This window comes from Pundamilia nyererei, unplaced genomic scaffold (assembly GCF_000239375.1).
Source record: "Pundamilia nyererei isolate P.nyererei 1_Seehausen unplaced genomic scaffold, PunNye1.0 scaffold00001, whole genome shotgun sequence".
Taxonomy (NCBI): domain Eukaryota; kingdom Metazoa; phylum Chordata; class Actinopteri; order Cichliformes; family Cichlidae; genus Pundamilia; species Pundamilia nyererei.
Genome location: NW_005187402.1, coordinates 4,499,084 through 4,519,610, shown reverse-complemented (window position 1 = coordinate 4,519,610; position 20,527 = coordinate 4,499,084). Strand labels below are relative to the sequence as shown.

Genomic DNA, 20,527 nt, shown 5'->3' with positions numbered 1-20,527 from the left:
AACATATCAGGTCCCCATAAGGAGAATCATGTGCTAACGGCTGTCTAAATGACTCGGGTAAAGTTTGTAGCATGTTTGTCAGAAAAATTATGTAGTTCATAACTTAAGTGATGCAACAGCAAATGCAAAAAATCCTTTACCATATTAAAAAAAAATTTTCTTCTATATATTTCATGCATATAGTATGCATGAAATATGTGTAGGGTGTAGCATCAGTAACAGCAAATGGCATACATCGCATCGCTTATACATGACACATTAATATGCATGAATGAGAAATTGTAGCCGTATGCTTTACTCAAATAAATGCCATTTTTAAAAATGCATGATTTTATAAGTACAAATAAACTGATATTGTGTAAACTTGCACTTTGTACTTGCTTCCATTATCCCATCCAAACTGTTGCTGTGTTACTTAACACATATTGCTTGTATATGAATTTTTTATTTTTTTAAACCTCTAAATATGCCAATAGAAAAGACGTTTACTGGGTTAAACCAAACAGCTGCTAATTGTAACAGACATTTTGTAACAGGAAAACAAAAAATTCCGAGCTGCCCATCTTCACTACATTTTACAACCAATTTAATAGTAGTGAGTTGAATGTTTTAAATTTAAAATAAGCTTTTTTGAAACCTTGAATTAGTTTGAATAATAAATAATGATTTTAAGTATATTATCCAAATGACTGGGCATATGAAGATGGAGCATAAAATACTGTGTCACATAGTTTGCATTTAATTATCATGAGATATGATTTCAGAATCTCACTTCTGGTTTCAGTGTCTTTAAAAACACCGCTGCTGTTTGAACAGTTCAGAGTAAACAGTAACTAGCTTTTGAGAGGATTATAAAGAACTGAAATGTGGAAGTAATTTGTCATCACACTGTGAGCTGAGCGATGCTTTCTAACATATGCTTTTGTACATTTATTAACTCTTCAGCTTTGAGCATTTTGCTTCTTGGTAGTGAGGCATGCAAACTATTCTGTTTTCTCCAGGCAGTGATGGCACAAGACGGAGTAAGCTCCCTGCATGCTGTGTTGAGTAGTAGAGTGTGGTTTGTAGACAGAGTTATGGAAGCCTGGAGAGACCTAATATAGTGTAGAGAGCAGCCACTGAAGCACACCAGGGACCTTAGGGGTTCATGTGGATTGTATTTTATTGGGAATGAAAAGATCAGATGGAGATATGTGTCTGGTCATAAAACATGTCAATAGATTATAGTCAGGAAACCTTTGTTGATATTAACCCCGTGAAATTATCGCAGTGATTCCCACGCTGTATTTATTTGTTCCTGTGTGTCTGTGCATGTATGAAGACTACTGCTCCTATGCAAGGACATGACGATCACTCGTATCGGGATGACAAATAATTATATTATGAATAATGAGAACATGAGCAAACTCATAAAAATACAAAAAAAAGAGATCTCATGATGAAGAGGGCTTATCAACTTTCAGCCCAGATTGGCCAATGGCGATGCGTGACTGATGCAAGGGGCGGGGTAAAAAGTGATCGGCGGGCTCTTTGACCAGTCTACACGTTGTTATATTAAAAAAAGAGCGACGTCATAGCTGATAATAAATCTCCACGCCTCCATCTCAACGCCCGAGACTTTTCTCAACACAAAAGCAAAATGTCTGCTGGATGTTCGGAGGCAGTGCAGCTCCGCGTTTGTCAGTATTTGGAGCACTAATTTGCCGTTTTTTGCCACCGGGAAGCCGCCCAACACTGACTACAAACCAGAAGGACAATAAAATCTCACTGACAGAAAAATACGAACGGCTTGTAAAATGTAAAAATGGCATCAGTTGCTAATTACCTTCACTCCGTATGGTGGATCATCGAATGTAACTAGCATGTACCTGTCGCCTCTACTAGCCGGGTCTCGGGCACGCAGCTGTCAAAAAAGAAAACCAAAACAACATATATTAATTTTGACCTATCTTCCCCAAGGAACCCTAAGCTAACCAAAGGTGCATACGTGCTGAAAAAGGTCGGGGTAAAATCATTATTTACCTTCATAAAGACCTCAACCGCGCCTTTAGCAACGTCCAGATACGTCGTACCCAAATAAGTGCGCTGATTCATAGAGGCGGACGTGTCTAACAGGAAAAGTAAAATAGGCATTTTAAATGTAAAGCCGCGGTTATATGCTTTTCTAAAATAACTATTATCCACATATGACCTATCGTGCAGCCCAACAGTTCACACATGTGTGTATATATTTGTTATAATAAGCCCCCCCCTCCAGTAGAGGGCCGTTGCCTCTGCCCTCTCCCTATCTGCCTTTCTAGAGCTCTGTCTCGGCTCGCGCTGTTCAACTTCTGCTCCTAACCGAATGGAACGCCCAACTCCTTTCAGTGCGACGCCATTGGCTGAGTCCGATGGAAATGACCACGCCCCCTCAAGCACAGATATAACGAAGTCGAAATGGCTCGTGAGTACAGTTTGTCAGTGTCCTGGTGTTGGGGGTGGTTATTCAAAAGCGTGGTATAATGCCCTCGTATCTGTGGTCCCTTGAGGCTAGTTTGAAGCCACATAACTGTTTGTTGCAGTGTGAGAATTATATTCTTAGACCTGAAATTTCTTGCCGCTTGCACCGTATCCCTCCCGCCCCATCACAACCTCACACGCGCGCCCACAGATGTGATTCTTTTGCTGCGTTCAAGGCGTCTCAAAGGCTCCGTCCTTCTGACTAACGTAATAACAACGCATGTAGTTACATGACCTTGTTAACTAAAACAACAAAAACTGGGGAAGAAACTTACCACATGCATGTTTGAGTTTGCAAATACCACAGCGGGAAAATAATTCTCGCTACCGAACCGTGTTTTTTGTATCGTTTGGCCGTAATGGTGGTAACTCCGACAATACTGAAGTCACGATAGTGTGCTTCGATGCTACCATGATATTAAGAAATAACGGAAAAATCAAATTACAGTAAGTTTTAAAACTTTATACCAGCAGTTTAGAAAAATACCTCATGCCTGGTGGAAGTTTAAAACAGGCTATTTCTTGTTTTCAGTTGGCCTATTTATACGTTATATGCTAAAGAAAACAATTTATTGCACTAGGAAAGTGTGAGTATACTTTACATCTGAGCACATTTTTTTCACAGCAGTTATGTTGTCAAAGCATTCTGCAAATATAATTAAATTATGCCAGGGGGATAAAGTTTTCTGTGCTCCGATCCAAACGTTGTGAAATAGTAATAAACACGTTAGCCCGCGTGCTGGGAGAACATTTACGTTCTCACGTACTCGTCTTCTGCCATCCCAGCATGCACCGCGAGGTCTGCAGTACAATTATTCACAAAGAAAAAAAGGCTTGAGGAGCAACAACAACAGGGTGGGAGCAGAAGCACAGATCTCGTTTACAGCTCCAACGTTTCACGAACCCGTGTGCTGGCAACAAGGTAAAGTTTCACTCTGACTTGCTATTGAAATTAAATAAATCTGCGCTTTGCTTTCTGAAATGACACTGCGTGTAGACAACGTTTAAGAGGCAATTTGCTATCAGCTGGGTTTTCTTAGCCGGCTAACGCTAGCCATCAGTATTGAACACCGTTAGCATTACAGTGAAAATATGTGTTATTACACGAGCAGATAAAGAACATGTTATACCATCGGTATTACTTAATAATAGGCACCGTATTAATTTAAAATCACAGTTGTTATAGATTTATGTCAAATATTCAACGAAAAACCTATTTCTGGTGTTTGTTTACGTTGTTACCTGTGCTTTAAAGACAGTTTTGAGTTTATATGCACTAACGAAATGCTAAAGAAATCTAGATAACTTAATAACATATCATATCTCATATACTGAAAGCATCGTGCTTCAAATGTAGTGATTTTATTGTGTTTTTCTGACGTGGAGCAAACTATACGTAGAAAATAAAAAGTGTTACGACACCACAGGTCTCGCTCCTCGAGTTCTTCCGTTACCATGTAAACACAAAGGGCCACGTGACCAGGCACATGGAGTTCACTTTAACTTTGTTTGCCTTTAATAAAAAGTTGTACCAATGAAATTGCCTTAGCTTTCTCGCTTATCATTAAGGTCTGAGTTTTGTTTCAAGTATTTGCCTTTAAAAATACACGTCGCGTTAAAATATAGCACGTGTAGGATTATCAGTATATAACAAAACCTTGCTGTGCTCAAGTTTTAAAGACATGGGTTTAGGTGGTTTAGAAAAGGTTTATCAATGTAAATATCTTATTACACTGTTAAATTTTAAAAAACAGACTAAACTAAAACATTTAGATGAGTCTAACATTTTCATTTTTTTAATCACGTAAGTGATATAATAATATTTTTTGCTTTAAATACAGAGTATTTAAAAACAGAGTAAATCTAGAATCTAATTAAGTTATAAGTGTTTAAATGTACTTTTAAATATACTAGAATATCATAATAAAATTAAGGCTATGGGGGTGGGTTAACATTTGTTGGCGGGGGATGGCTTCACTCTTTGTTATGCAGTGGGGGTGTGGAAACAGAGGGTGTGAACCCACAGAGGTGGGGGAGAAGCTAAACAGACAAAGCATCTAAGAGGTGGGCAGAAACTTGCCTTTGAGTCACTAAAGTAAACAAACTGGCACAGTAAAGTGTAAGGTAACTAGAAGCTATAGGAGATATATGAAAAAATGAAAGAAATGTATTACCACTACACTATTACTAACCTATTAGAGTTTCATAAAATGTAAAAGAGTGACAGGCTGTTGCCTCTTGGCGTATTTTGCGTTTCATCACTTGTGTTTCTTCACAGTATCATGTCATGGCCCTAAGGAGCTGAGAGTGGGAAGTGCTGTTCACCTGAAGGGAGCTCACAAAGCTTGAGAGTTGCTAGAGAAGAGTTGGCGGGGCCTGGGCAGAGGGTAGAGCTCAGCGGGAGCCAATGCAGCAGCAGCAGCATCGACCGCCAGAGCTGGTGGGAGGAAGCCTTCCCGTGTTCGTGTTCCCCAATGAGCTCGTCTTCTATGCCGATGATCAGTCGTCTCACAAACAGGTGCTCACGCTCTACAATCCCTATGAGTTCGCCCTCAAGTTTAAAGGTCAGTGAGCAGATCGAAACAACATCTCTGTGTTTACGTATAATTGTTATGTTCATTTTTCATCTCCAATCAAATGGCTACGTCGTGTATTGTTTTCTTCGTTGTCAGTGCTGTGCACAGCGCCAAACAAGTACACCGTGGTGGATGCAACTGGAGCCGTCAAGCCTCAGTGTTGCGTTGATATGTGAGTTAGTTCACGCTTTGGTGAACCTAAACTAGCAGATTGATTAATTTATTGCTGTCTGTACAGCTAACTTTCTGCATCCACGCAGAGTAATCCGACACCGAGATGTGCGCGCGTGCCATTATGGGGTCTACGACAAGTTCCGGCTGCAGGTGTCAGAGCAGAGTCAGCGGAAAGCTCTGGGCCGCAAAGAGGTGACGGCCACTCTCCGTCCCTCTGCCTCACAGGACCCGCCTAGCCCCCGGCCCCAAGATGAGGAACGCCGAATTGCTGACAGCGAGTTTTTTGAACAGACTGCATTCCAGACAGGTAGGAAAAAGAGGGGAAATCGCTGCTGTGTGAAACTGCCTCTAGATGGAGCCAAATTATCACAAAATTCAATTGGTGAGCATTTCAAACGATATCGCTTATTCTAATTTTATTATTGTTCTTCCAACCCTGTGTTGCTTTGTTTTAAATAATATTCTTAATTATACCCACATTAATTTAGTGCCATATAATCTGCTGTATATTGCTATTGGGTTCCCCTTCAGACTTAAATGGAAGCAGTTTAAGTTAGTTTGGTAAATTACCAGGCTTTTTCTGAGTTACACATGTGATTGCACTCAATCTAAGTGTGTTTATTTGTGTGTATGTGACACTTGCAGAGAGCCGTCCTGTTGCTGGAGGACCCAGTCTGTTGACAGTACTGCTTGGGCTGGTGTGTATGGCCGCCCTGATGCTCCCGACACTTGGGGAGCAAGAATCTACTGTGCCTGTCTACCTCCACTTAAGTGTTAACAAGAAACTTGTAGCTGCTTATGTTCTCGGTGAGTAAAAACAGAAGGAAGTTGCATGTTCCATTCTGAAGTGAGAACCAGGCTGTTTGTTTTGATGAAATTTATAATACCCGGTGTTATTTCTTGTCATATTTTAGGGCTTCTTACAATGGTCATTCTACGCACATGAAGTGCCGTGAGCCGAAAGGAGGGAAGAAAAGAAACAGAAACATGAAGAGAATGTTCTCCCACCAGAGGCACTACTACGAGTAAAAAAAAAGTAGAGCTGACAGCAGGGGAACAGGGGTACTTATTCGATTACCTCATCCTCTGAAAAATACATTTTAGCATACTTGTTTTCAAATCTACACATTTGTGTTAATACATACACGGAACTAAAGTGACGTAAATGGGAAGAGCTGTCGTGTGTAAGGTCAGAGTGAGGGGAGCTGTCCCTGAGATAAAGGGCCTGTGAAGAAGCGTGAGGCCATTTGCTGTTGTTTGGCCTCACATATTGTCTGTAACTCTGTTGCCATTATGTGAAAGAAAGTGGTCATTTCAGTGTGAAGGAATCAACATGCAAACGCGGTACTTGTATATAAAGCCATTAAAGTTTTGTTACCTGTTACCATTATTAAATTGATGTTTTTTTAAAGCTTTTTAGAGTAGACTGAAGACTAAATGCCGTTCCTTGCATGTGTGGATACTTTGTATGAGTGGGCTTTAAGTTTGTTAGCAGTAAGATACTTCTACCTGTCACCAAAGGAGGGATCTCCTCTTGAAAGAAGAATGGTTCGCTTGCCATGCTTTATCAAATGTTTAATAAAGTCTCAATACAGCTGTAGTGTGTCATGTTCAAAGATAGATTCTGTTTTATTTTTTACACATTACATGTTGTGTCAGGAAAGCACACGGCACAGAACAGGACAATAAAGCTCCTGTTAGTTTTGCAATGATGGTGCCTGAAAATAATCCAGCGGTCTCCCTCGGGGAAGGGGTGTCATCTCAAAGCAACATGATGTGCAGCTGCTTGGGAACCAGTTGCCTCTAAAGCTGTGAATAAGGCAGAGAAATAACACTGAAGAAATTATACAGAGAGGGACGTGACACTCAAGAGAATGCTGAACTGAAATCTGTGGAAGCATTTTCCAGCAGCGAAGATGGAGGATACGCATGCACAGGGTTGTCTGATGGCATGCAAGACATTATGCACACATTGTTCTATGAAGTATTAAGATATTAATAAAAGTAAAGTACTATGAAATTACATAACAAAACACAGCTAAATACAACCAGGAGTGAGAACGGTGTAAAGGACTATTATAAAGTTGGTGCATCCAGTAACCTACGTTTTTTTCTAGTACAGTCATTTCTCCACAGTCATCATCCCCAGGTGGACACATGTTAACGGCACAAATACTTATTTCAACTTGTGTTTTTAATCACATCTAAGGAAGAATATTTTAAGCCACCCAAAGCGTCTGTGAATATTTCAGCTTGGACACCACTATCTAAAGTGTCCCGACAAAAACGAAAAGAACAAAAATGAAATATGATTGACTGATTATTGAGGGACTGTCTTGAAAACAAAGTTCACTCCAACTTGATCCACCAAAGCAAAAGTCTCAGGTGTAATTAGGGAGCATGCAAACTTTCACTGTTACATCGACAGTTTTAATGAGCAGCACCTGTGCAAAGTTTGCTGTGTGTGTACATCTCTCTGATTCCTGTCAGGATGACCTGGACCACGTGATCTCTGATGGAGCGGGACACAATGGCCTGGCTTTATGTTGCTGTGTGAGTGGCAGGGATTCAATTCAAAGTGGCCTTTCTAACATCAGTGGAAAGTTTATTCAAAATCTGAGATGCAGTGATCAGAAGGACTCTGAGAACTCTCACCACTTCCTGCAGAGCCAGCAGCGTGGAGCCCTGTGTTTTATCATTTTTACTTCAAGCTATTCAAACAAAACTGAGATACCGAAACATAGTTTAACTGGTACAAACTCCTTCTCAAAACGGACTCACTGAAACTTCAAGTATATCTGGGCTTGAAACATAACATAACGTAATAAACATAATTTGAAAGAAAATCTGCAAATTACTACAGGATATGGATGGACCTTGGATGTTTTGTTTCAGCTTCTTATTTCATCAAAATTTTGCAGTTTGAACTCTCAAAACCTTTGAAGAGAAACAAAACAGATTTTATCTCAGCATTTATGCTTCCCTTTAAAAAGCCTGGAGGGGAATCCCAGCATGTATCCTGTAAACAACACAGCACAATCATAATGCCTCAAATAATAAATAGATTAATTACTAGGAAATTACCTGTTGCCATCTTTTCTTAGTTAATAATTTTCAGAGAGTTCGATCTTATTCTAATAAACAAACATTTACATATGATAATAACAATATATTAATCATGATACTATTATCACAACTGCAGATATTGACTTTAGGTTGTGCACATTGTTACCATGTGGTACAACAAGCATCAGCATGAAAAAAACTGAAGTGCATTAAAATAAAATGAGAGATCCCATCCTGCAGAGGTCAGGCTCCTGCTGTCCTTTTCTCTGCCCACACTCACACAGGCTCTGCCCCCTCTAGCCTGCAGATGTCACTGTTGAGGCATTTTGAGCTCAATTTTGATAAATGTCCCTGCAACTATTAGGCTACATAATTATAGGTTGGCTAAAAACAGTTGGGCAATGTTTTTGGCACACTTTGGGCCCCTTACTACCAACTAACTATCGTTACAACTATGAACTCCTTTGTATACCAAAGTATTCTAGAGTCAATCTGTCTGTCAGGTAAAGCTTGGCTGAAAGTGGGTCATGCACCAGGAAAATGATCCTAAGTATAGCAGCAGTGAGACTTGGACTACATTCCCAAAAGTATTCACTCACCCATCCAAATCACTGAATTGTGAGTGAATTCAGGGTTCCAATCACTTCCATGGACATTTCCATGACTGTTCCACAGTCAACTGTCAGTGGTATAAGTGGAAGCAACTGGGAACAACAGCAACAGTAGAATCACAGAGTGGTGTCAGTGGATGCTGAGGCACACAGCCTCCTCGTCCAACATCAGTGTCCTCAAAAACGCGAAGCACTTTGAACTCTGTTTTGAAAAGTGCTATATAAATAGTTTATTTTTAAATGTGCTTCTGGGAGAATGGTAAAACATTTCCATAAACTCAGTCCTAAAGAGTTGAAGCTGTTATCACTATATCATTAAATCCTATGGATTAAGAATCAGATGTCACTCAAGTTCATATGTGAAGGTAGACGAGTGAATACTTTTAGCAATATTGTTTACTTCTAGAAGAACTGGTAACACTGTCGTGCTCCTTGATGCATCCGCATTTAATTTGTATGTTTTGGTTTATGAAGTACTAAAACTGAGAAAAATCAATAATTGACTCAAAAAAAAAAAAAGTAGTAAAAATAAATGCACGAAATGTCCTATAAAAATACTGGTACCGTAATTGATGAAATGTGAAACTTGCTATTCAGATTAAACTTTTCCATTTCCATATAATGTTTGTTTTCCTATATTTATCGTTTCCCATTTTCCCCATGCATTATTTTTATATGGATTTTTAAATATATCCAGTGCATTTGATTGGATATTTCTTTAATTCATTCATTATTTTTTCTGGATTTTTGGCAGTCATAAACTGAGAAAAACCCCACAAACTCCAATTTCCGTTGGACTAATATTTCGGGAATTTCTTTTTATTTTGGTAGTTTTGGTCTTCCATATACGAGCGCTAATACAGAAGAAAACACTGATACAAAAGCATAATGAAATAATTTATTTACTCCTGATGTCCGCTACAATAGCAGTCACAAAAGACGAGCAGATTACAGCCTCTATTACAGACATACAGTATAGCATATCATTTGCTAAGTTCATGCCCTGAACACTTCATAAAATGAGCAGAAGGGAAAACAAAACAAAAAAAAAAAAAAAAAAAAAACACGCATCGTGAAGGGAACAAAAACAAAGCAGAAACCCCCAACATTTTCCTATTTGTATTTAAAAAAAAAACAAAAAAAAAAAAAAACATTCAGTAAGCGAACTGCAACCACACTTGTTTAAATTAAAAGGGCACACTTCCATAAAATGATTTACAATCACTTCCTTTTTGTACCGGTACATAAACATTTAAGGTTACAGAGCCACAGAGGGGTTCGGAAGTATCGAGTTATACGGATGGATATGAACACTGGGGTCAGGACAAATGAAACCAAATTTAGGTGCAAATATCACAGTGCAGGCTTTAACCTCTACATATTGTAGTCAGACTTTTTTCTTATTCAAATTTAGTTGTTTCCTGCTTAAGACTCACACAGGCTGAAACACTACAGGACCAAGCATCCTGTGCAATATGTGTTGGAGAAAAAAAAAGAAAAAAGTGTAACCACAGCAGAAAGAGCAGTCTCTTTACTCACAATGTGATGGTGCTGTTTTTTTGCCTCGTGTTCCAGCAGTCACTTGATTTGGTGTAAATGACAGCACAGATGGCTTACTGCAGATAGAACGAATCCAATTTTATAACAAATGTGTTGTCCATAAATAAGAACACTTTGCCAGAAGGAACAAGGGGAAAAAAGAAGTCAGATTTTCATACTTTTATCTACAAAAATCATCCTGGTAAGAACACAGGAACTTTTAGTGTTGAGACTACCAGGAATGATCATGATTTACCACTTGCTCAGAATTACCAATTAAAGTAGCAGCAAATCATTTTTTTGGAGCTGAAGGGAAGAAAAAAAAAAAAAAAAAAAAAAAAAAAAAAAAAAAAAAAAAGGCAAACACCACGGTTCACAGCCTATACCATAAAAATATTTAGAATATCTGCTCAGGCAGCAGGAAAACAATAAGTTAAATCTTTTCTTACAAAATCTGCAGACTGTGCGCACACCAAGGCCAGTGGGCCAGACATTTTCCAGCACAAAAACAGGGAAATGCACACATCCAAGTAGTCTTTATATGTCCAGTGCTCAATGTCTCTCTGGTGAGGGGAACTGGCAGGACAGATTTATACAACAGCCACTTATTAGTATCCCTACGAAGGCTGGCACCATCCAAGATCAATTAGCAGCTGGTGCGCGCAGCGACTTCCCTCAGTCCTAGTTTTACTAGGATTACCTCTTACACAAATACATCCATGGCTGTAGTCTCCTTAAAATCGAGACCCTCCATAAAAGATAGCCATAAAAACAGCCAGTCAGAAGAAAGTGTGGGGGAAAACTCCACTTGAAGGAAATGTAGTTGGCGATGTGAAGGGTCTGAAAAGGAAACCAGTTCCCTGGAGAGAAGTCTTTTCCACTCTTTCCCCCCCCCCATAGTCTTAGATATCCCATGCTCATTTGGGAGACAAATCCTGGAGAGAAGCAAAGGGTGAGTTGCTGGACGAGGAAGGAGACACTCCCTCCATTTTGCCTGGCGAGTCGGTGGAGGAGCCCACGCTGCTGAGGCTTCCATCCAGTAAATCTGGAGAGTGACTGAGAGGGAAGAAAAAGGTAGTCTTCAGAAAAGTTTGCATAACTAATTCACCCTGAATGAATGCACTGCTCAAAATCTCAAATGTCAGCACTCACACTGACTCAACTTTGAGACAGAATCGCCCCAGAATCAATATACTTCGATTTCTATGGAAGTAAATAGTTCTTAAATAAAACTGTAAAACTGCTGCCAGTGAGGTGACTGACATTTGATTCCGATCAGAATCAACAAGGCTCAATAAAATCCCCTATTAATTACTCAAATCCTCTTCATGTAGGGGTTTCCTTGTTTTTCCATTTACGAGATGGTGACTAGTAATCAAGCTTGGCTTTTACAGCCAGTGTGTCTGCCTACTTGCCTCAGCACTCAAAAGCTCATCCTTATCTAAGCAGCTTCTTATTTGTTGATGGGCCTGAGAGTTACTTACCAGGAGCTGAGATCTGACAGGTTGGAGACATCCGAGGACAGCATGGTGGTGGTGCCCTGGAAGAGCCTCTTGGGTTGACTCTCCGTTTCCATCTCACCTGCAGAGTAAAAGGCGTCCAACATTTAGAAATTGACACATGAGCTGTGCGACTATTCACAAAAGAGCCAGGCAGATGAACAGGCAAAGTTTACACTTGGTGAACTTTTACCTAGTCACGTCCATACTGATTAACAGCACGTTCAATCTGCAGCGTGGCAGTGTTTTGTCAACAGAGGACCACAAAGTACACATGCACACACCAACACACCCAAAATCAAAACAAATGTCATGTTTAATGATTAAGGATTCAAATGTGAACCTCTCAGAATTTGCATATTGCAATAGGTTTACTCTACTTTACATTAACATTTAGTGTCCAGATCACAAGTCAAATGTTTTTCTTCCAAGAATCTTTATTTCCATGAACCATTATAGATACTGTTTAACCACAGATATGGCACAAGCACAGCATCATCAAGTCTGTTTGGAAAATATTTTGAATCTCATGTATAACATCGGCTGGCATGTCTAGCCCTATTGGGCTGTTCGCTACAACTAGATACATCAGACGAACCATCTATCGTTTCATGTTACGCTATTGTTTGTTTCGTGGTATCGCAAAATATACTGTTGACAGCAAAGTTTTTTCATTGTTTTGATGGTAACTGTAGAGTTTCTTGAAGTTCTCTCTTTCTCTTATATTTAATATAACCACACTACAGATGGACAAGTGGCTGTTTTTAAGCGTTGTCATTAGCAACAACAACAACAACAACAACGGTAAAATCATTGCGTGGCTCCGCCGTCCGCTTGTTTATTTCCCCACATAAACCTTTCATAATTAAGTTGAAGATCCTGTTCAGATTTTTCAAAATAAACTGAATCACACAAAAGAGCCGTCAGGTACTAAAAAATAAACCTTAGAACAGGCGTTTCCCTGCTGCACGCCGTGTAATAAATACTCAATGAAAATTGCGGCCGTGCCTCGACTCCAGGTACACCGCGCTCAGCTGAAAACACTTTAACCAAGCCGAGTTGCCCGAGATTCACAGAATTTACAGAAAATGTAAAAATTTATTTAGTTGTCAGGAGGATGATAAATGTCTCATATCGGGATATGAGATTTTGGTCATATCGCACAGCCCTACCAGCCTAACAAGCATTTCCTGCACCACAGCGCTTAATAAATTAACTTCATCAATATAAAGACCACCGAAGACTCATTTCCACAACATTTGTCCTGTAGTCTAAGAACAGTGATGATTAACAGAAATATGCATGTCATACCATTTAAAATGTATAAAATTCTTAGATGTCCGACATTTCTTTACAAATATATTCTTCATTAGAATCAAAGCTTCAAGGCCGACATGTTGAACAGATGGCTTCTGACTACGGTCGTGCTGATGGACGATAACATCAGAGCTCACCAATCAAGACGACTTTCACCTCATTTCCCCTTTGATGCATTAAATTAAATATTATCCGATTCAAGTTTTAAGTTGCATGTTCACATCCACATCCCTCCCATATCCAACACTTTCGACACATATGTCCGAGGGCACATAGGTTCATGCCCAGACTTTCAAATTGATCATCATTATATGACAGAAGACTAACAGGATACTTCTGACTGCATGGTGGTTTAGAAACTGGAACTTAATGAGCCCACTCACCAGTTTTTTGCTTTTTGGGGAATTTTTTGGCACATTGTGCTTTATAAAGGGTGGATAGTGCTGCCATAATGGAGGGACTATAGATCAAATCATCCAACCCTAGTTCCAACCATAAAAGAAATCTACATCATGATCAGAAAACCTTTTTAACCCTTCGCTGTGACCTTTCAGAGTAATCTCACGTAGACTGAATGGTGTGGAAGGTCACAGCCTATTGAGTTAAAACCAGTTTCTGGTTATGATGTAGATTTCCTAAATAAGTCTAAATCAGGCATTAATCACTGGATGTGAGCACCAGTCTCTCAAGTCAAAACAGATGAACACCTTGGCCATGATTAACTCCTCCCTCAGCAAGGTGTTGTAAAATAAAGTGGCCCCTGATCCCACAGCGAGAACAATGTGCAGAGGTTACACCAGACAAGTCAGAGGACTGACGCCTAAACCCTAAAAACATAAAGTAAAATATGCTTAAGGTAGCTAAAGTTTGTTTTAGGACGCCACCAGCAAACTGATGCGATTATAGCTCATCTCTTTTGAGTGGGAGGTCAATCTCATAATCTCCGTGTAAACACAGAGGGTCAGAGGTTACAAATGCCAGGATGTACATGCACTCAAATCGGCTACCAAAACAGAGAGCAGAGGTAGGTCTGATTGCAACACACTCAGAGGGAGTGTGCCTGTTTGCTGCTGCGTTAATGTGCAAAGCCTCCCTTACACAGAGCATTGAAAGCATGTCTAAAGCACGACTCACCTTTGCGTTTTATTGGACCGAGTATGCTGGCTCTGATGCAGTTGATCGGACTTTGACTCCGTCGACTGAACAAGACAGAAAACAGGAACAATTAAAATCAAAACATTTGGAAATACAGCAACAAACTGTGGGCATGAGCTGAAGTTGCAAACATAATTGTGCAAAGTTTGTAACTGACAGATTTTAACTCTTTAACTTTAAACTGTGACAGCTCAAAAGAATTTGTACTCACCCAAATCGCCGTGTTGGGCTGGGTATTGGGCTGGGAGTGAGACCATTGCTGCTCACCAGAATTTGTAGTGAAGGAGAGAAACACTGCTGCTTGTAGGAGGGGGAGAGCAGAAAACATAGATAACGCATTAGATAAATCTGCAACTGATAACATTCAAGTGGTGAAAAATTACTGCTTAATCGTCATCTTTTTGTTCTAATATTTTAGAGTTCCTTATATGTTAATTGTCAAAAGAAGGGGTAAATAAACCTCTCAAAAACATCTGACTTCATTGTACCAAAAGAATTTAGACGAAAATAAAAACAAATAAATATTGGCTTCTATATACAAAATCTAACATGAAACAATAATTAAAGTGGGCCCATTATGAAGTAAGACATACCACTTTGCAACTATCATTGGAGTACTTGTTTGGTCAGTAAGACACTGATAGTTTTAAGACTTTGCCTCAAAATAAGGATTTAAAAACCCTGAAAATTAAACTTCTATCGTCATCTTTGCTGTTGTAGAATTCTCTCTCAGATGTTAATAATCCTTATGAGACAAACACCAACTTCAGACTGCTCCAAATACTCAGTTTTAGATGGTTTTACATGGTCACCTCAGGAGGGGGACAAATGAAGGAAGAGGAGCAAGAATTGTTTGTTTCAGACCACGGAGACATTAAAGTGTAGTGCTAATATAAAAATCTGAATTGTTTTGTGGAGCTGGAAAAAAAAGCCGAATGAATAAAATGTTGCATCTTGGAGCTGCAGCAAACTAGAAGCCTTTTTTCACTAGTACCTAATTTGGCTCGACTTTGGTTGGTTTCCACTACAAGCCGGTAACACCTGATGTGCATGAGGATGTTAAAGCAATGCAGCCCAAAGTCCCGTGAAGTCATGTGTATGAGACATGAACACCACAGCATGTTGAGGCGATGGTATATCTGCCGCTCGGTCTACAGCTTTTTGCCAGACTCTGGGATCACGGTGTTTTTTTCTGGCCATCACGCTCCTTGCTGGGTTTAAAAGAGGGACGTTTTGATTTTCACGAAGGAGACCCTCTCATGACTCATCAAGTGATGCCACTGACTAGCCAATCTGTGAATGCAGTCTGCTGGCGTCACATTTCCAGATCGCATCGGCTCTTTTTACCAGGCACTACCGCATAATGGAAAACCTACAAACGGAGTTGAGCTGTGCTGAGCCAAACAGGTACTAGTGGAAAAAGGCTAAAGGCCTAAGAAGCTCCTGCTTCACTGCAGCCAACTGTTCCCTGTAGGCTGCACATAATTAAATTATTAGTCAACTGGGTTATAGTAAGTAACTAGATCTAGTTAATGAAACTATAATGCGATAACTGTGTGACTCTAACCACAGTTAATGTCAGATGTACCTTTTTTCCTATTCCTCTTGTTGGGGACGGGGCTGGAGACACAGGCACAAAGTCGATTCGCTTTGGAGATGAAGATACAGGCTTTTCCAAATCATTGTCACTCTAAAAAACATTAAAGATTTCACAGTTCACCGTGTGTTTACAGCATCCTTTAGTCCAATAGTAACATCACTGCAAGTGTGGGAGTATTATACTACCAACTCAGCCTGACCTTTAGAGACTGGTGGCCCTGTTAACTCCCAGTTATTTCAGCGTTACTCTAGCATGTTTCTACTTGTCCTCTCTATAGTAACAAAGAGAGACCAAGAAAGGCCAGGGGCCAAAACATGCAAAACTGCCCGTCAGCAGAACATAATCAGCAACATATATGGGACAGAGTTTTTACCAGACTAAGGCTTTCCTCCCAAGAATGGCTCATCTGCATAGCAGCTTGAACTTCCCTGAGTGCACAACAACAATCAGAACATGGAGTCATCAGCCTGTCACCAACAACACAGCAGATCTCCTCATTCAAACACTGTGTATAAATGGATAGCTTACCGTTCATGTGCAGTTTCTCTGTTCATCACATCTATGCCCTCTTCCTGCAAGAGAACAAAAGAGACCCAAAGGTTTAAAAAATAAATAAATAAATATAATAAAAAAAATCACATTAGCTACCATCACATCATTTGAACTTTTCTGAGTTATGTTCTTTAAAGTGGACCCATTACATTTTCCCCCTGGATAAAAATGATATGTACTCTTATTAAAATATTATTAAATATGGCAGAGAGAAAGAAAGACATCTTTTTTTGATGGGGGTCAAGAAGAAGCGTTCAGTTCACAGTACAAGATTAACAAGCCCATTTCAGGCTCAGTCTTATCTCAGATGCTACAACTGAACCACTCCCCACCACCAACATCCATGTGTTTTCTTATGGAAATCAAGACTTGCTCTGCAGGAGTGTGATACTAAGAGTTGATTGGCTTGTTAAGATCAAGGACCCTGTGAATGCCTAAAGAGGTTGCTCTTGCATGTCTCTTACTACAGCCAACGTAGACATTGGTCTGAAGAGCTCAACTTCCACAGGAATTACTTTTACTGCAACCACCTCAATTCCTTACTTGTTTAATTTGATGAAGTCTGGTACTCGGGACCCGAATGGGCGATGAAGGAACCTGTAAGAGGAGGACATGGCTGGTAATGAGTAAACACTCATTACAGTAACTCAGGCATCTCAATCAAGTCAGAATATGTTTATGAACCACTATACCATGTTGGGCCTGTTCACAACTGTAGTGCTATTTCTCCGGCACCGTAGGACCTCCTTCTGGAACACCTGGGAGTTATCACTGCAAAGACGAATTATGAACGCCTTTAACCATCATGGCAATGCAAATGAACTTATTTCAATGTGTGAATAAGGAAAGAGTTTTAACTTTGCAGTAAATTAAAGTCAGATTGCCCTACCTTAATCCATTTATCATGGGTGCACTGTTGGATCTTCTCAGGTGTCCATCACTTGGAAGTATGGAAGCTGGGATTTCCAGATCCAGTTCCATCTTTTCTTGTGGCATGACTCCTGAGCTGTTCATTTCGCTAAACAACGCTTCACCACCACCCCTCACCGATTCAGCAACTTAAAATGGCGAACCGACTCAGTAAAGTTACATTACTGATCTTCAACCTGTGCAAACTTTACATGTTCTTGAAGCAATATGAGTAAACAGGCAGTTGAGCTCACCTAAGACAAGCCAACACAGTGTAGGTAACTCTCGGCAATCTGCAAGGCCCCGTGCCCAGGGTGACTCCGGTGCTGAAGCAAACTAACGCTGTATATGTACCATAACGGCGTCCAGTCCACAAAGCAGCCGTGTGTTCACCGAAGCTGCCCCTCATCAACCCTGTCTGTAACCGGTCACCAACTTTCCTGATGGATTGTTAGAGAGCCATGGCTATACACACCGCACAATGCCTACTAACAGTTGGTCTGCTGGTGCAAGGCAGCAGTTTGTGACGAGTGGATCCAAACTACCGCTGCATGTTAGCGCCTTAAATGAGCTAGCCGTAGTTAAACTAGCCAAATGGTCGCTCTGTCCACCAAGTGAACGCTCGTCTTTCAGTCTACTACAAACGACATTAAAATAGCAGAGCTACATGTAGTGATGCTCATCAGCATACCCTGTAGCTAACACCGCACAGCTAGCTAATGGAAGCCAGTTGGCTCAGCGACAACAAGAGTCCAGCTACCTAGCCCGATAAGCTAACTAGCTAAGTTAACCACAATGCCATTTTCAGAAAGAGAGAGGCCGGGTCACAGTCTCACTTCACGTTTTGTCCATCAGCCCGACAGCTACAACTGCACGCAAGACTAATTAATCCGTGTCAGCTTGAAATATTGTCCACAGACTATCAAAAAAAGAAACGCTTCTGCTGGGCACCGCCAAGAATGAACCAGATCCCCCAGATGATCACACAAGAGCGAAAAGCTAGCAGCGAAGTTCACGCCCCTTTTTTTTTAGCGTTAGCAGGCCTGTCCAATAAAAGCGCTCCATTAGCCGGCGTGCTCAGGCGGAAAGTATTATGCTCCATCCGTGCGTTTGTTCCCCTCCAATTTCCATACATGCAAACGGTTTCACGGCAAGCCCCGGTATTCACCAGTTCCACAAAGAAATCAATATTTACTCTGGCACACAAAGACGGCTAACGACGCGATAGTTTGTTAGAGACAGCTATGTTTGTCTTATTCCGGATATTGTTTATATCCTTCCTTGCGATCAATAAAGATTAATTGAAAAAGAAAGGCATAGAATTTATGAAGTATAGTCTCAATGTTTTCTGTAAGGACACTTTTTTTCAGATCTATAAAATAATTATGGCTAAAAGATTTCAGTAAGGTTTTACGGCAGTAAAATTTTACTGGAAAACAAACACCTCAACAGGTCTTGAGACAACGACAAGAGGCCCTGTACAGGATGGACTGGCCTTACTGTTTTCACGGGTTGCTTACTACCTGCAGATAACCATGTTTATTATGGTGCCAGTTTTGTGGTCATAAATGAAGTGAAGCTTGCAGTGAGGAGGCGAACTAGGCAGAGAAAAGTGGTTAATTTAAGGCTGGGTCTTGATAAGCATCATGAAACACAGCTGGTTATGGTTAAGATTAGTCTCAGTTTGAGGTAAGAGGAAACACACAGTTTCCATTAGACTTGACACATGAAATTGGAATATAATCTAGTGCCTAGAGTTAAAATAACATCCAGTCAGTATGAAAACAAATGTGAGCGGTGCATCTGCAAACATGAGTGGCTTTTCATCAACAGCACAAATTAAAAACCACAGTAATTATTAATTAGTGGTTGGCACTCTTGCCTCAGAGCAAGAAGGTTGCTGGTTAGCTGGAGCCTTCCTGTGTAGGCTTCCCCCCACAGTCTAAAGACACCGAGGTGTAATGTCCAGGGGGGTTATGACCCCCCCCCAATAATCAGACCCAACCAATATAACCCCCTCAATAAAATTATGAATTATCTTGCATAAATAGGCTGTTGATTTTTTTTACTCATTTCAGGTATTACCAGCAAAATAGTTGCATGTTTAATGATCTGGGAATTTACCCAGATTTATTTATTTACTTAGGCTGAGATCTTGACCTCCCACAGTGTTCAGCACAAAGTTACGTCGATGTAAAGACATGCATGTTTGCTCTAGGTAAAATGTCTTTCTCTTCGTCCTTAGCGCACTGGATACATTTTCAGAGCATACCCCATCTCTTGCCCCATGACAGCTATGATGGGACCTTTCATTTTAACGGCGAGAGACAGAATATGAACAAACAACAAGTTATGAATTCAGTTGCATGTCACTCAGTGTCACAAATAAGTATTTGATGTTCTCCAACCAAGCAAGAATTCTGCCTCCTAAAGATTGATCGTTTCTCTCCACTACCATGGGCAAGACTGTCAAAGGACGTCAGGGAAAAGATTGTAGACCTGTACAAGGCTGGAATGGGCTACAACACAATAAAGTCTTGGTGAGAAGGTGATAACTGTTGGTGAGATTATTTGAGAATTGAATAAGTATCACATGACCATATATCGCTCTTCGTCTGGGGCTCCCAAGGTCAAGATGATCATGTGAAGGGTGGTGAATCGGCCCAAAACTACACAGGAAGAGCTTCTTAATGATCTGAAGGCAGTTGGGACCACAGACACCAAGAGCACCGTTGGTAACACACTACGCAGTAATGTGCTGAAATCTTGCAGTGCCCACACAGTTCCCTTGCTCAAGAAGACACATGTAAGAGATAAGATAAAAGATAAGATAAAACTTTATTAATCCCTCGGGTGGGTTCCTCTGGGAAATTCGTCGGTTTTAAACTTTCTAGTGAACATTTAAATGATTCAGAGTTTTGGAACAAAGTGCTGCATTTAGATGAAACCATAATCAAGCTCTTTGGCATCAACTTGGCCCACCGTGTTTTGGAGTAAGAGAAATGCTGAGTTTGACCCAAAGAACACCAT

General features: G+C 40.3%; 3 protein-coding genes across 7 annotated transcripts in view; 1 reads left to right on the top strand and 2 right to left on the bottom strand.

The window, feature by feature from the left end:
- Nucleotides 1–2,557, bottom strand: part of ints6l (integrator complex subunit 6 like) — a 23,455-nt gene extending 20,898 nt beyond the window's left edge. For 2 of the 4 annotated variants that reach the window (XM_005719491.1, XM_005719490.2), the window contains exons 1-2: nucleotides 2,023–2,539; nucleotides 1,826–1,903 (exon numbers count right to left, since the gene is read on the bottom strand). In XM_005719491.1, coding sequence (XP_005719548.1) covers nucleotides 1,826–1,903; nucleotides 2,023–2,133 — 189 coding nt within the window. In that variant the 5' untranslated portion in view covers nucleotides 2,134–2,539. Of the gene's footprint in view, nucleotides 1–1,825; nucleotides 1,904–2,022 lie in introns of all 4 variants that reach the window. The other 2 variants (XR_311382.1, XM_005719492.2) reach the window with 2 other exon arrangements.
- A 232-nt stretch (nucleotides 2,558–2,789) lies between these two features.
- On the top strand, nucleotides 2,790–6,861 carry mospd1 (motile sperm domain containing 1). The gene is made up of 6 exons (XM_005719489.2): nucleotides 2,790–3,421; nucleotides 4,778–5,063; nucleotides 5,172–5,247; nucleotides 5,336–5,556; nucleotides 5,895–6,056; nucleotides 6,164–6,861. Exons 2-6 carry the CDS (start codon nucleotides 4,907–4,909, stop codon nucleotides 6,193–6,195), a joined length of 648 nt encoding a protein of 215 aa, XP_005719546.1. The 5' UTR covers nucleotides 2,790–3,421; nucleotides 4,778–4,906; the 3' UTR covers nucleotides 6,196–6,861.
- A 3,962-nt stretch (nucleotides 6,862–10,823) lies between these two features.
- On the bottom strand, nucleotides 10,824–18,577 carry pabir2 (PABIR family member 2). Of its 2 annotated transcripts, XM_005719488.1 has the most exons (11): nucleotides 17,752–18,577; nucleotides 17,478–17,646; nucleotides 17,281–17,359; nucleotides 17,132–17,185; nucleotides 16,565–16,608; nucleotides 16,410–16,464; nucleotides 16,025–16,126; nucleotides 14,648–14,733; nucleotides 14,416–14,480; nucleotides 11,950–12,046; nucleotides 10,824–11,521 (listed from the first exon to the last, which is right to left on the bottom strand). In XM_005719488.1, exons 2-11 carry the CDS (start codon nucleotides 17,600–17,602, stop codon nucleotides 11,383–11,385), a joined length of 846 nt encoding a protein of 281 aa, XP_005719545.1. In that variant the 5' UTR covers nucleotides 17,603–17,646; nucleotides 17,752–18,577; the 3' UTR covers nucleotides 10,824–11,382. The 2 variants fall into 2 exon arrangements, with proteins under 2 accessions (XP_005719545.1, XP_005719544.1); XM_005719487.1 differs by having other exon boundaries at nucleotides 17,478–18,577.
- Nucleotides 18,578–20,527: the final 1,950 nt, after the last annotated feature.